The sequence below is a fragment of the Ambystoma mexicanum genome, chromosome 1q (assembly GCF_040938575.1).
Source record: "Ambystoma mexicanum isolate Mex_15411 chromosome 1q, UKY_AmexF1_1, whole genome shotgun sequence".
Taxonomy (NCBI): Eukaryota; Metazoa; Chordata; class Amphibia; order Caudata; family Ambystomatidae; genus Ambystoma; species Ambystoma mexicanum.
Window position 1 is genome coordinate 696,950,938 of NC_090922.1, and position 13,552 is coordinate 696,964,489.

Sequence of the window (13,552 nt, forward strand, 5' to 3'; positions counted from 1 at the left end):
AAGAAAAAGATACAAGAAGGGAAATCAAAGATCAAACAACAAACGGGTCAGATTTACAATTCCACCCACGGTACCTACAACACAGAATGTCACACAAGGGGCAGGAAAGGGGGAAAGCGGAAGCGGAAGCGGGAGAGGAAGCTCAGACGAAGACTTAGCTCGCCAAGGTATACTAAAGAGATCCACCAGCAAGAAACGCATGATAAAGTAGAACAAACCGATTTGGTGATTAATTTGTCTAACCGGGTCCTGAGCCAAGTTGAGATTTCTGTATTAAATAAAGGATTATCCTTGGCTCCAAATATGGGTACTGGTTTTGTGAACTTCCAAATTGACATATTCAAATTTTTGAGAAAACTCCAACTGAAAAGTATTTTTGAGCCCAAAGCGCCACTGGAACCACTTGGCTCACCTTCTATAGTGGACGTTAGGAATATTGACTCTTATGACACTAAATGACGAAAACCCAACAGACACCAATGATATCTGTCGAATTTTAGGAGTCAGCACCAGACATTTAGCAATGAGGGAATTGAAGCCAAAATCCGAATTCACACAGTTGGGTACTGACAACGTAATTGAGACTTTTCATAAAGCCATCACCAAAGATGTACACGATTATTTGGATACAAACTTCCATACAAAAATAAAATCTAAATCTAATTTGAGTCGTATAGAGACTCAAGCATTGGAAGACCTAGCAAAGGACAAGTCAATTATGATCAAAGAAGCTGATAAGGGAGGCAATATAGTGGTAATGAATACAACTGACTACATTGCAATGGCTATGTCTCATTTGAATACTCCTGACTGTTATATTACCATGAAATCTAATCCTACAAAAAAGGTGGTCACTGAGTTTTTGGATATAATACAATTTTGGGATGAGAGGGGTTTGCTTACGGATGATGAGAGAATGTTCTTGACTAACACTGAACCAGTAATGCCCATATCACTTTCCCATCTGTCAGGCCAATAATGAGTGGTATTGGGTGGGCCACAGAGGGCTTATCGCAGTATCTGGATGAAGTTCTTAAACCTTATGTGATTCGAATGCAGTCCTATGTCAGAGACAGCACACATGTACTAAAGTTCATTAGGTCTTTAAATTGGGAATCAGACTATCTGCTAGCTACATTGGATGTCGCAGCTTTATGTACCAGTATCGATCATAAACTAGCAATACAACTATTGATTATATTTTCCAGGACCTATCCGCATCCTATCTAGAACATGTGAACTTGCTGAAAAGCTTTCTAAAATTCACACTGGACAACAATGTGTTTTATTTTTAACGACCAATACTATGTTCAAGCGAAAGGGGTTGCTATGGGTGCTAAATTCGCCCCATCTCTGGCCAATCTTTTTATGGCTCAATTTGAGGAGACACACATATACAAACACGATACGTACAGAACTAATTTGATTTCATGGAAACGGTTTATAGATGACATACTAATTGTATGACAAGGGGATCTTGCCTCATTTGCTGATTTCGTACAATACATCAATACCAATGACTTTGGTATCAATTTCGTGGGCTCTGCAAATGCTGAAACTATTGACTTTTTGGATCTGCCTATTTGTGTTGAACAAGGCAGGCTCGAAACTCGAACTTATCGTAAACCAACAGAGGTGAATTCGGTACTTTTAGCGCAAAGCAGTTACCAACGCTCCACCATCCATAATATTCCCTCAGGGGAATTCTACAGGGCAAGAAGAAACTGTAGCAAAGACACTGATTTTGAGGAAGAATCCAAAATTCTGACTAAGAGGTTTTTGAGTAGAGGATACAAAAGGGAATGCATCTATAAAGCTAAGAGTAAATATATGGCGCATAAACAGACTGACCGGTTAGGTGATCAACCTCATGCTGAAAAAGATACAATGCATATTGCTATCATCACCCAATTTTCCCTGGATGCTCCAACACTTTCGCTTGGTACAGAAGCATTGGAATATTTTAAGATTGGATAGTGACTTACTACCTTATTTATCTGAAAAACCGAAGTTTACTTACACACGAGCGCAAACAATTAAACAAAATCTCAGCCCATCTTTTTTGAGGCCTCAAAATATTGATACGGATGGTGATTGGTTAAAGAAGACTGCTGGTTTCTATAAGTATGGCAACTGTAATTATTGCAAATATGCTCATGCTAACTGTCAATCCTTTGTAGACATGAATGGAACTGTAATTCATATCAAAGAGTTCGTCAACTGTAAAACTTGCAATGTGGTATATGCCATCATATGTGTTTGTGGTAAATTGTACATTTGGAAGTACTATCAGGCAACTACGAATTCGTACTAGGGAACATATGGCAAGTCTTTAGAAATAATTACCTCAAATCGCCTTTGGCTATACATTGGCGGGACCAACATCAATTGAACAATAGTGATGATATTCCTTTTATTGGCCTAATAAGGGCTAAGTTAGGGAAAAGAGGCAGCAATGTGAAGCTCAAATTGAGACAGCGAGAAAGTAAACTCATTTGTTTTTTGAGAAGTACCCAAATGGGTTTAAACTGTGATCACGGGATACATGTGTTTTTATGAATCATCATTTAAACTTAGTGTGGAATCGATACCCCGCTGTGGGCTGTACTATCGAAGCATGATGCCATGATACCATGTCCCACCAGTAACCCAATGACACATTCCTTAATTTAATTTTAAGAAGCAAGATTATGCCTTTTGAGAACTTTGCCTCTTTCAATAGGACCCATTATGCTGGAAGGAGCCTGGGTCTTCCTCTATACTAGATTTATTAATAACAAGCGCACGCCATCATTTCAAAACAGTGTATATTTAGAGGCTTGTCTACACACACCTCATATGTTCAGTGGTATAAATCTAGAATAATAAGCTAAATACACCAGATGATGGAACCGGCCATTCTTATAATGTCAATAATCAACCTGAGAACTTCTGCAACCTTCACAGCACTCGCTGTCGAGTGTTCTCTTAATGATGAGCTTTAAATGAATGACTATATGTATTGGGCAATGCATGCCCTTTTTTCAGGCATTTACATTCCCATAATAATATTTTGACCAAGAGTTGATTTTTAATTCCTTTCACAGATCTTTAGCAAATCATCATTTGTGTAGTTATTCATGTCAAAACATTATTATTTTTTTTGAATACATAAGATGAGAAACCACCTTAGAAGGAATTGCGCTCTATATTTAGCTGGCAATGACGTAGCGGGTGCTTCTATGTAAACAGTGACGTCACGCGTCATGACGTTCTGGAGGCCATTTTGAATTGGCCGCGAATCCCACAGTTGGAATCTCGCTGGAACACCAACAGGAACTGTCTCAAGGACAGCTGTCCTGCTCGAATTAGGAAGATCAATCTTGGGATTTAAACCCATTATCAAGGTAAAATGGATACTTGCTCTTTCTTTTTTAATGTATTTTCACTCTATTCGTACCATACTGTTTTGGGTCATCACAACCAAATACTATGTGAATCAAGACATCATTTATTTTATTTATTTTGGGTCATCACACCCAAATACTATGTGAATCAGGACATCATTTGTTTATATATTATTGGTACTACCATACCATTTCAAAACTAGTGTATGAGTAGTGACACTATATAAATTAACATTTCCTAATGATAAAGAACCGTTGCGCCACAACTAGCCCAATCCAATTAATCCCCATCTACTATTATCCTATTTCAAATCTCGTGTAGGAGTAGTTATACCATACACTTTCTAATGTATTAAGAGCATTCGTGCTTTAACTAGCTCAATCTAATTAACCTACATTTACTTTTAGGGATGTCACCAAAACAGTGACCAGAAATGGTACTCAATGTGATGCCTTGCACGTCAAGATACAGCGAGCCAGATAGTTAGGCCAAAATAGTGTTCAAGGTAAGGACCTTTAGTTTGTATAGATTTCTCACACCACTTGGACATGTTATCATATTTGTATAATCTTCAATACTCTTCTTATGTACAGATTTATAAATTCCAAATTAATATTTATTTCCAGGAACTACATATTTTTTGGAATCACGGAAAGGTTGCTGTAAAATTCATCTTATTTTGAAGATTACAGTTCATTTTCCATAATTGGACTAACATGACATGGATTTAATCTAGGGTGAGCAGGAATTAACATTTTCAATTACTTTGCGGCACCACGTTGGGCTAATCCGAATCATACTATTGATATATAATATGCAAGCATTCCTTATGGGTTACTGGTGTGCATGTTCACTCATGGATACATGCATGATGTATGAAGAGGGACTTTTCACTTGGAATCCTTGAAGGGGATAGTAGAGCGTTTTCTTACACTGGGTACTTGAATAGTATCAGGACTATGACTCAACTTTTAAAGGACTACTTTTTATAAGTCACAGAATACTGAATTAATTGGATTGTACCATTGTTCTGTTCTTCTTTTCATTTTTTCATTTTCATCTGCAATTGATGCCAACTCTCCAACCCTGGCCTGACGTGTGACTTCAACACGGTATGGTCTACTAATGTTTTATTACAAAATGCTCTAGTTATGCTTTGACTATTTTGACATTTGTGATGAAATGTATATGTCTAATGGGACTATGTTGTGTAACATACACTAAATTTTTACTTTTTATTTGCACAGCCTTGACAACGACCAGGGGACGTAACACATGTCGGCTGTTGTTCTGCTTTTTCAATCATGGAAAAATAAACACAATACATCAAAGTTGAATTTCTGAGCCTTTATAGGATGGACTATGGACTATGGACTAATTAAATAAGAGTTGGCCTTTGAGCACGAGACACTCTCCCGAACCATTTCATTTGAATATTTACACAGGCTTTGTGGGAAGCTGGAGGGAGTTAGTTTGTTTCTCGCTGCCAAGGAACTCACTCACATTTTTGGATTTGCATGTTAATTTTAGAGTGGTGACTAGCGCATCTCCAGAGATTGATCCCATAACTTAACAGCTTTTCTATATTGGGAGGGGATTGTGCACTCCTGAAGCCTATGTTGCAATTGTTCTATTTGAGGCAAGCCTCTACTGCAGAGACCCATTCCTTGTCTGTTCTCTGAGGGGAAACATCTACTCCTTATTTTATCTAGCGTTGATCCACTCCACTTGTTCTACGTGATGAAAGCTTGCATTGCTGTTGCCCTGATTCACCTTTTCTGTTTGTGTGAGGGAATCCTACATGGGACACCTACTCAAGCTGATTTATTCTGTATGAGAAAAGCCTTAACCATGTTATGCTGTTGTTGTACATATTCTTTGCATGCAGGGGAACCCCAGTGTGTTGGTGCTCTTTTCTATTTGTGAGAGGGTGCTTGTGTTACTGAACCCTGTGCTTTTTCTTTTATTTGTGAGGGAATCTTGCTTTTCTTTTAAGTTGTGGGCTGCTGCCACATGAGTGATTTCCATACAGTTTAAACTTTTCGCACATGTGGTCGCATACTTTTTATTCTCTTGCAAAGGAGCAAATTCATCCTGGATATCGCATGTGCTCTCAAAAGTAATAAAATGCAGAGTACAATACTCCCAAATCAAAATCTTTCATGGACCACTGGATCGCGTGCTGCCTCAAGGGTGGATAAGGCAGGATCCCACAGGTCAGCTATTTCCCCAGAGATGCAGTATTATGGGTTCAAAGACTCACTGGGCGCGATGCCATAAAAGAAAACCCTCTCCCAGAAAGCTGTGCTGGGAGCACGCACGTTCCACGGACTGGAGCAACACACTAGTCCCTGGGATATGAGCATTGTCCGTGAACATGTGGGGTTCCCGAAACTGGGAGGAAGATTGTCTGCCCTTACCTGAAAAGAAATGAGCAAGGGGAAGACTGCAGGAGTGACCTCTCAATGCATGCAGTATGAACTGTGGCAGACAGCGTTGTTGGCAGGACTGCGTATCTTGCTGGTTAAAACTCCAAGATGGTGCAGAATGTTGCTGACCCATTTAACGGTTTGCTGGCCCACCTTAAACGAAGGGAAGCGACGGATCAGTAACCATTTCCAAAGGTTCCCTAATAATTCAATAGGTAGCAAGATTAACTTGATGACTGTGGCTAATCTGCAGAGAGAAGTCAAACTAGTAAAGGGTGTAACCAGTATGGGATGACAATTGGGAACGAGTCCCAGCTGCAAGAGCAAGTGCGTCCAAGAAGAAGCATATTTGCAAATCCTTGCTCTCTGGATACTAGGGCAGAGTTGGAACAGGAAGCATATTTGAAGCCTCACTGCCCAGAGAGAGCAGCTACATCACTGGGGGGAGGTGGGAGAAACCAGACAGTGAGTCAGAGGTCTGAGCACTTGGGGAGGGGGGGAGAAAGTAATGAAGGTGATTTTAAAGCGGCTCTTCTGTCCTCGTGGGAACTGAAAAGCCCAAGCCACAATGCTTTTCACATGCAACCCCAGAGTAGTAATTGGAGGCTAGCCCGTGGTAGGAGGGCATTTTACTATTCTCCAGCATGGGGTCTGGCATGGATTCACATGCTCATGAATATTCCTTGGTAAAGAAAAAAATCAGTATCAGTTTCGTTTCTGATCTGTCTTTCTTAGTAGTAACCAATCACTGATCTCTGGGTCATACTGCCCCCAGCCAATGACTGTCCTCTCCCTAAGCCCCACCTCTGGCAGCCATCCTCAGATTTTTACCGCATGTTCAAGTGTTGGGAGTCGTCGTGCTTTAGCTCTCGAGTTTTTGCTGCGTTTTCGTGCTTTTTCAGGAGATTTTCTCATTTTTTCGGTTTAATCGAGCCTCAAGCTCCACCGTTTCTACTTCCGATAACGGGGACCCGTTTCGGAATTCTTCTACGCCCCTCAAGGGTGAAGTTTTCGTCGAGTTTATGCTTCTTGGAGGATTCCGGAAGATCTGCGGCCTACCACAACAGACATGGCCCAGGACAAGGGAAGCTCGACGCCCGGATCCAAGCTGTTCAGGTGCTGCCCTGGATGCGGATTACAGAATGTTTTCAAGGAGGACGAGCATTCGCGATGTCTCTACTGCCTTCATGAGGACAAGACGCACGTGGAGAAGGACTGTGCGTTCTGCAAGAACCTTTCGGAACGGACCAAGCAAGATCGTCGTTTCCGCCTTGCCGCCTGGCTGGAGAAGGGCACAGCAGGTGAGAAGGCGAAGAAAAAGTCTGAGCGGGCTACTAAGTCCTGTGAGGGCGCCCCGGCGACGGGGACCCAACAGGTCAAGCACCGCGGGCACCGGGAGCGCCGAAAGGTCGGGCTCTTCGGCTGCCAGGCAGGGCGCGACTTCCCCGGCACGTTCAACCACGAGCCAGCGCTCTGGTTCAGGGAAGAGGAAGTCCGAGAACCCGGTTAAGCTGCTGGAGCGGCCCCGGTCGATCTCGAAAGGACCCGAGGGGGAGCGAGGCGCTGACCCTCCCCCCAAGGCGAAGGCCCAGGACGCACCTAAGGTGGTGAGGGCTTTGATCCAGCTGGCAAAGGCCTCTATCGAAGTGGTCGCTGCGGCCCTGGCGAAGCTGGCTGACACTACGGCAGTGGAGACGGCCTCTGGGCCCAGAGTATCCCAGCCACCGCGGAGGGAATCCTCTTTCCAGCCCATCGTTAAGACCCCTGTGAAGACCCTGGCGGAAAAAGAGGGGGGGGGGGCGGTGGCCATTACAGACTCGGAATCAGCCTCTGAGGAGGATCTGGTGGAAACCGTGAAGGGCCTCAACGAGAGGTTCGAGAAAGTTCGATCCCAGGGGAAGGATCCTGCTGAGGAGATCGAGGATGGCGACAACGACGAAGGCCCGGTGGAGCAACTGTCCCTCCCGTCGCAGCCATTGCCAGAGCCTCAGGATAGCTCGGCGGCCATTTTGTTGGCAATCCAATCCTTATGTACTGAGATAAGGACGAGGTTACCACGGACCCTGACGGAGGATCCTGAGCCAGGACCGTCGGGAAGCCCCCCAAACAAGCGGAGGAGAGTACATCCCGCTCCGCCCTTCGTGCCCACAAGGCCTGTGGACCCCTCATCCCCCACGCCTGACCCTCGGGATGATATGGCAACGGATACGGGGACAGGGACGGACGACGATGGTGGCGATGATACGACGGACATTCCTTCATCGCCTCCCCCTCGGGCCTCACCGCCCAACGAAATTGGCTCCTTTCACGCCAGGATAGCCAGGACGTCCGAGCTCTTTCAACTCTGCCCGGAGGAACAGAAGAAGGAAGGCTTTCTTTATCAACGATGGGAGGCCAAGAGAAAGATGGTCCTGGCAGTGCCGTTGCTCGACGACATCTGGGACGAAGGGCTGGCTGTCCTCAAGAACCCTTCTACGACGACCGCCAAGAGGGACAGGTATGAGAAGAAGTACCGGGTCCCCGACGCCACCGCAATGTGCCTCAGGGCCCAGCCTACGCCGGACTCGGTCATCTCGGCAGTGGCCAAGAAGAAGGCAGCGGGTGTGGCAGCATCAACTTCCACTTCCCCGCCGGACAGCGAGGGCAAGAGGTTGGACTCCATGGGATGACGGGTCATTTCGTTGGCGGCGACGATGATTAAGGCAGCCAATGCCTTAGCGATCGTGGCCCGTTACGACAGGGAGCTTTGGTTCAAGTTGGCTCCCCTGCTGGTCTTCCTGCCGGACGACAAGAGAGCGGAAGCCCTACAGATTCTTCAGGAAGGCGGGGTGGCGTCGGACCACGCCATAACGGTGGCAACGGACATTGCCGATACCGGATTTTGCCAGATGGGCAACGGGGTTTGCCTACGACGACGAAGGTGGCTCAAGGCGACGGACTTCCGCCAGGACGTTCAGACCAGAGTGTTGGATATGCCGTTCGACGGCAGCAACCTTTTTGGGAAGATGGTGGATAAGTCGCTCCAGGCCATCAAGACCGACTCGGAGACGGCCCGGGCCCTAGGGGTACTTCAACAACGACGGCCCTTTCGGAGCTCCGGAGGCAGACAGGGTGCCTCAAGGGATCCAGCGTGGCTCTTCTACATACCGCCAGGAGGCCTACAGAGGTCGCGGCAAGCAAGGAGGATCCCGCCGTCGTCGTCAAGGGGGCCAGGGCGGCAAGTACTCCTCCAAGCAGGACTGAACCGGCCATAGCGTCGGGCCCCCACCGAAGCACCCCGGTGGGCGGCCAGCTGACGAAGTTCATCAGTGTGTGGGGTGCTGGACACCTTGGCCAACGGGCACTCGCTGGAATTCCAAAAGAAGTGTCCTCGTATTCCTCCCGTGGCCAGGAAGGAGAATCCCGTCCCTCAACTACTGTTGGAGGTAAGGGCGATGCTCAAGAAAGGTGCCATCGAGCTCCTCCCCAGGAGGCTCCGGGGCTCCGGAGTGTACTCGAGGTACTTCCTCGTCAAAAAGAAGACGGGCGGTTGGCGCCCCTTCCTGGACCTGCGTTGGTTAAACAAGTACATCAAGGCACAGAAATTCAGGATGGTCACCCTCCAGCACGTGCTGGGTCAGCTGGAGGAGGGCGACTTCCTATCGTCGTCAGACCTGGAGGATGCTTACTTCCACATCCCCATTCTAAAAGGACACAAAGTTTCTCAGGTTCGTGGTTCAGGGACGCCACTATCAATTCAGAGCCCTGCCGTTCGGATTAAAGTCGGCACCCAGGGTATTCACCTAGTGCCTGGCACCAGTGGCGGCGCGGCTGCGCCTGCAGGGGATCCACGTTTACCCCTACCTGGACAACTGCCTAATCTGTGCAAGGACAAGAGAACTCGCCGTCGAACACACAGCGAGGACCGTCCGGCGGCTCACGGAACTGGGATTCGCCATCAACTACCCCAAATCCCATCTGGTTCCGTCGCAAGTAGCACTGTTTCTGGGAGCGAAGCTCGATACAGTGGGGCAATTGGCCTCCCCGTCGGAGGAGAGGACGAAGGCCATTTTGGGCAAGGTGCAACGCCTGTAGCCACGGACGTGGCCAGGGTGAGGTCCATCAAGTCCCTCCTCGGGATGATGTCCTCATGTCCTCATGATGTCCTCATGCATCTACCTTGTACCCCTTTGCAGACTTCGGATGCATCCGCTACAGGAGTTCCTCGACACCCGCTGGTTTCAGGCGACGGGTTGCTTCGAAGACAGGATGCCTCTCGATGAGGAGTTCCGTCGGGCGATCCTATGGTGGGGTACCCGTGCGCACCTCACGGCAGGCACGGACTTTCAGACCCCAGCGTTTCAGGAGACGGTGATGACGGACGCCTCCCTGGAGGGTTGGGGGGGGCCCACACCGGAGATCTCCACGCAAGAGGCCTTTGGCTCCCGGAGAAGAGGTCTCTCCACATCAACATTCTGGAGCTTCGAGCAGTGTTCTGGGCACTCAAATCGTTCCTTCCGTCCCTGAAGGACAAAGTGTTGAGGATCTTCACCGACAACACCACCACAATGTTCTACATACGGATGCAGGGAGGCACCAGATCCCCAGCCCTATCCAAGGAGGCCCAGGATCTGTGGCACTGGGCCGTCGCCCAGGGGATGTTCCTGGTTCCCTTCCACTTGGCAGGAATAAAAAACACCATTGCCGACTCACTCTGCAGGGAGCTGCGCACGTGCCACGAGTGGGAACTACGTCAGGACCAGGTGGATCGGCTCTTTCGACGATGGGGCAAACCCCGGATCGACTTTTTCGCGACGGCGACGAACTCCAAATGCCAGAGGTTCGCCAGCAGGTTCCCGCAGCCGAGGAGCATGGGCGATGCTTTCTCGTTCCCTTGGGACGGCCTGTTTCTATACGCGTTCCCTCCGTTGCCGTTGCTGCTCCGTCTCATCAACCAGCTCAAGAAGTCCAGGTGCAGAATGATCCTCGTCGCACCGGCGTGGCCGAGGCAGATCTGGTTCCCGGACCTTCTGGACTTGTCAACGTCCCCACCAGTAAAGCTGCCGGCGGACGTGGATCTCCTCTCCAGAGAAGGAGGCGCCATTCTTCATCACGACCCGGAGTCGCTGAACTTGCAGGCCTGGCTCCTGCAGCACTAGAGTTTGGAGGGTACGATATCCCGGCTGACTGCATAGAGGTTGTTGCAAAAGCCAGGACGTCCTCAACTCTCAAGTGCTACGGACATAAGTGGAAGAGTTTGTCTGTCTGGTGCCGTGCACAGAAGATGAACCCTCTGCGGATTACGGCCCCTCAAGTACTGCCGTACCTACTGTCGCTGGCCAAAGCTGGACTGGCTCAATCCTCCATCAAAATACATCTGGCTGCCATCTCCCGATATACCAGGACTACGGACGGGTGTCCTTGTGGTCTCATCGCCTGTTGAAGGAATTTATGAAGGGACTATTCCGATCGTTCCCGCCTGTGAAGGCTCCAACCCCGGCGTAGGAGCTTAATGTGGTGCTGACCAGGCTCATGGGGACCCCATTCGAGCCTATGCATTCGGCGCCTTTGAAGTTCCTGTCGTGGAAGACAGCGTTCCTCCTGGCCATCACCTCCGCCCGACGAGTGGGAGAGATCCAGGCCCTATCTTGCAAGCCTCCATACTTGACTTTTCACGACATGAGGGTGGTGCTGAGGATGCACCCCTCCTTCATGCCCAAGGTGCCATCGGACTTCCACCTCAACAAGCCCTTGGTGTTACCAGTTTTCTTCCCGTCGCCTTCGACGCTGGGCGAGAGGACTTTGCACTTGCTGGATGTAGCTAGAGCGCTGAAGTTCTAAGTGGACCGCACTAAGAGTTTTCGAAAGACATCACAGCTGTTTGTGAACTTTGGGACTGTGAATCGAGGGAAGGCTCTCTTGAAGACTTCCATTTCTAGATGGCTCTCCGGCTGCATCATGCACTGTCACCGGTTGGCAAACCGCCCGCTGCCCGGCCGTCCGAGAGCCCATTCGACCAGAGTGATTGCTGCTACCACGGCGTTCCTGTCTGGTGTGCCCCTGCTGGACATCTGCAGGGCTGCTACGTGGAGGTCGACGCACACCTTCACAAGATTCTACTGCGTCGATCGGGACTCCAGGGAGGAGTCCAGGGTCGGCCAAGCAGTGCTGCGCAATCTGTTCACTTAAGGTGAGCCTGGTGAGGAGGTAAGAGATGCTTAATGTTGAGTTGTTGTATTGCTTAATGTTGAGCCTGTTGCCACCTCCCGTGGTTGTGCATGTGTGTACTGCTATGTATTCTTTTATTCATGAGCATGTGAATCCATGCCAGACCCCATGCTGGAGAAGGAACAAGTTACTTACCTGTAACTGTTGTTCTCCAGCATGGGTCTGGCATGGATTCACATGCGAACCCTCCTGCCTACCGCTCTGCGGCTCTTCACTTGGTCATACTGCCACTTTACGTGCTACCAAATCTGAGGATGGCTGCCAGAGGCGGGGCTTAGGGAGAGGGCAGTCATTGGCTGGGGGCAGTATGACCCAGAGATCAGTGATTGGTTACTACTAAGAAAGACAGATCAGAAACGATTTTTTTCTTTACCGAGGATTCCCAGCCTGACGGGGAATATTCATGAGCATGTGAATCCATGCCAGACCCATGCTGGAGAACAACAGTTACAGGTAAGTAACTTGTTCTTTAGCTGAGAAATCCTGTTAAGAAGTGGCCTGAAATAAAGAATCACTGAACCCAATACATGGGAAAAGTCTTGTAGGAACCTTGAGAAAGAATGAAGACTAGAGTCTGGGGGGCTGTTAGGAGAGCCTTCCAAGAAGGTGTTAGTTGTTTTAGTTTCTAATAGAGTTGGTATGGACGAAGAATAGGCTGGATAACCTTTTTGAAAGCCATATCTTAACACATTTGTTTATAGCTTTGAGTTGCCTGGCGGCTAAGGACGTATGAAGACTAGTTCCTGACTTTGTGTTGGCTCCTCTTCTGGATGTTGTTATTTAGAATAGTGTGTCTCTTGGAAGAGACACAGATTTACACAAGTACGTTTTGATCTTTATTATTTTGAAGATACAACTGCGTTTGATACCTGGAAGAAACCCTCACTTTGTTTTGACCCATCCTAATCACTGTTTCTTTCGAGTTACCCTTATTTAGTTGTAGAACTGAGGCTATTTTCTATAGGCGTTTATTTACCACCTTCCTTAAATTTGAGACACAATAAAAGTGTTCAACCTCTTGAGTTGCCTGTGCAGTATGTCATTGCTGGGTCCTGCAACAGCCCTTTTCTCTTCAAACTAATTATGGCAGCATAATGCAACAATGCCCTGAATGGGTGCCCTTTGTGATTGTGTCAATTTACTTTAATTTTCTTTAACTCTTTTACTCTCTTTATCAGCATTCAGACTGTTGGGTCGAGCACATGCGTAAGTATGCAAAGACATTGTCTCCTAAAAGCATAGTATTTGCACCTCAAAGTTCAACCAGCACTATTGCTGTGAGAGCTGGTGACTGCTATCTTATATTTGCTCTCTCGTACCCCAGAGTGCACATCTGTCAAGTCTGTCCTTCACCATCTCAAAGTAGTGAGTTTGATTGTTGGAGGTACTGATCTATCTGAAATCAAAGCCTATGAGGAAAAAAATGTATATATTTGATGTTTTAAAATGTTATTGAAATGCCATATCTTTATTGTGTGTCCATGCAGCATTCTTGCATTAACCCCTGCAACGATCATAATGCGCAATTG

At 47.5% G+C, this 13,552-nt stretch overlaps 1 protein-coding gene across 3 annotated transcripts in view; it reads left to right on the forward strand.

Annotated features, from left to right (window-relative positions):
• Window positions 1–13,552, forward strand: part of FIRRM (FIGNL1 interacting regulator of recombination and mitosis) — a 1,502,596-nt gene that overhangs the window by 45,576 nt on the left and 1,443,468 nt on the right. For all 3 annotated transcript variants that reach the window (XM_069641302.1, XM_069641303.1, XM_069641304.1), the window contains exon 2: window positions 13,190–13,229. In XM_069641302.1, coding sequence (XP_069497403.1) covers window positions 13,190–13,229 — 40 coding nt within the window. The remainder of the gene's footprint in view (window positions 1–13,189; window positions 13,230–13,552) is intronic.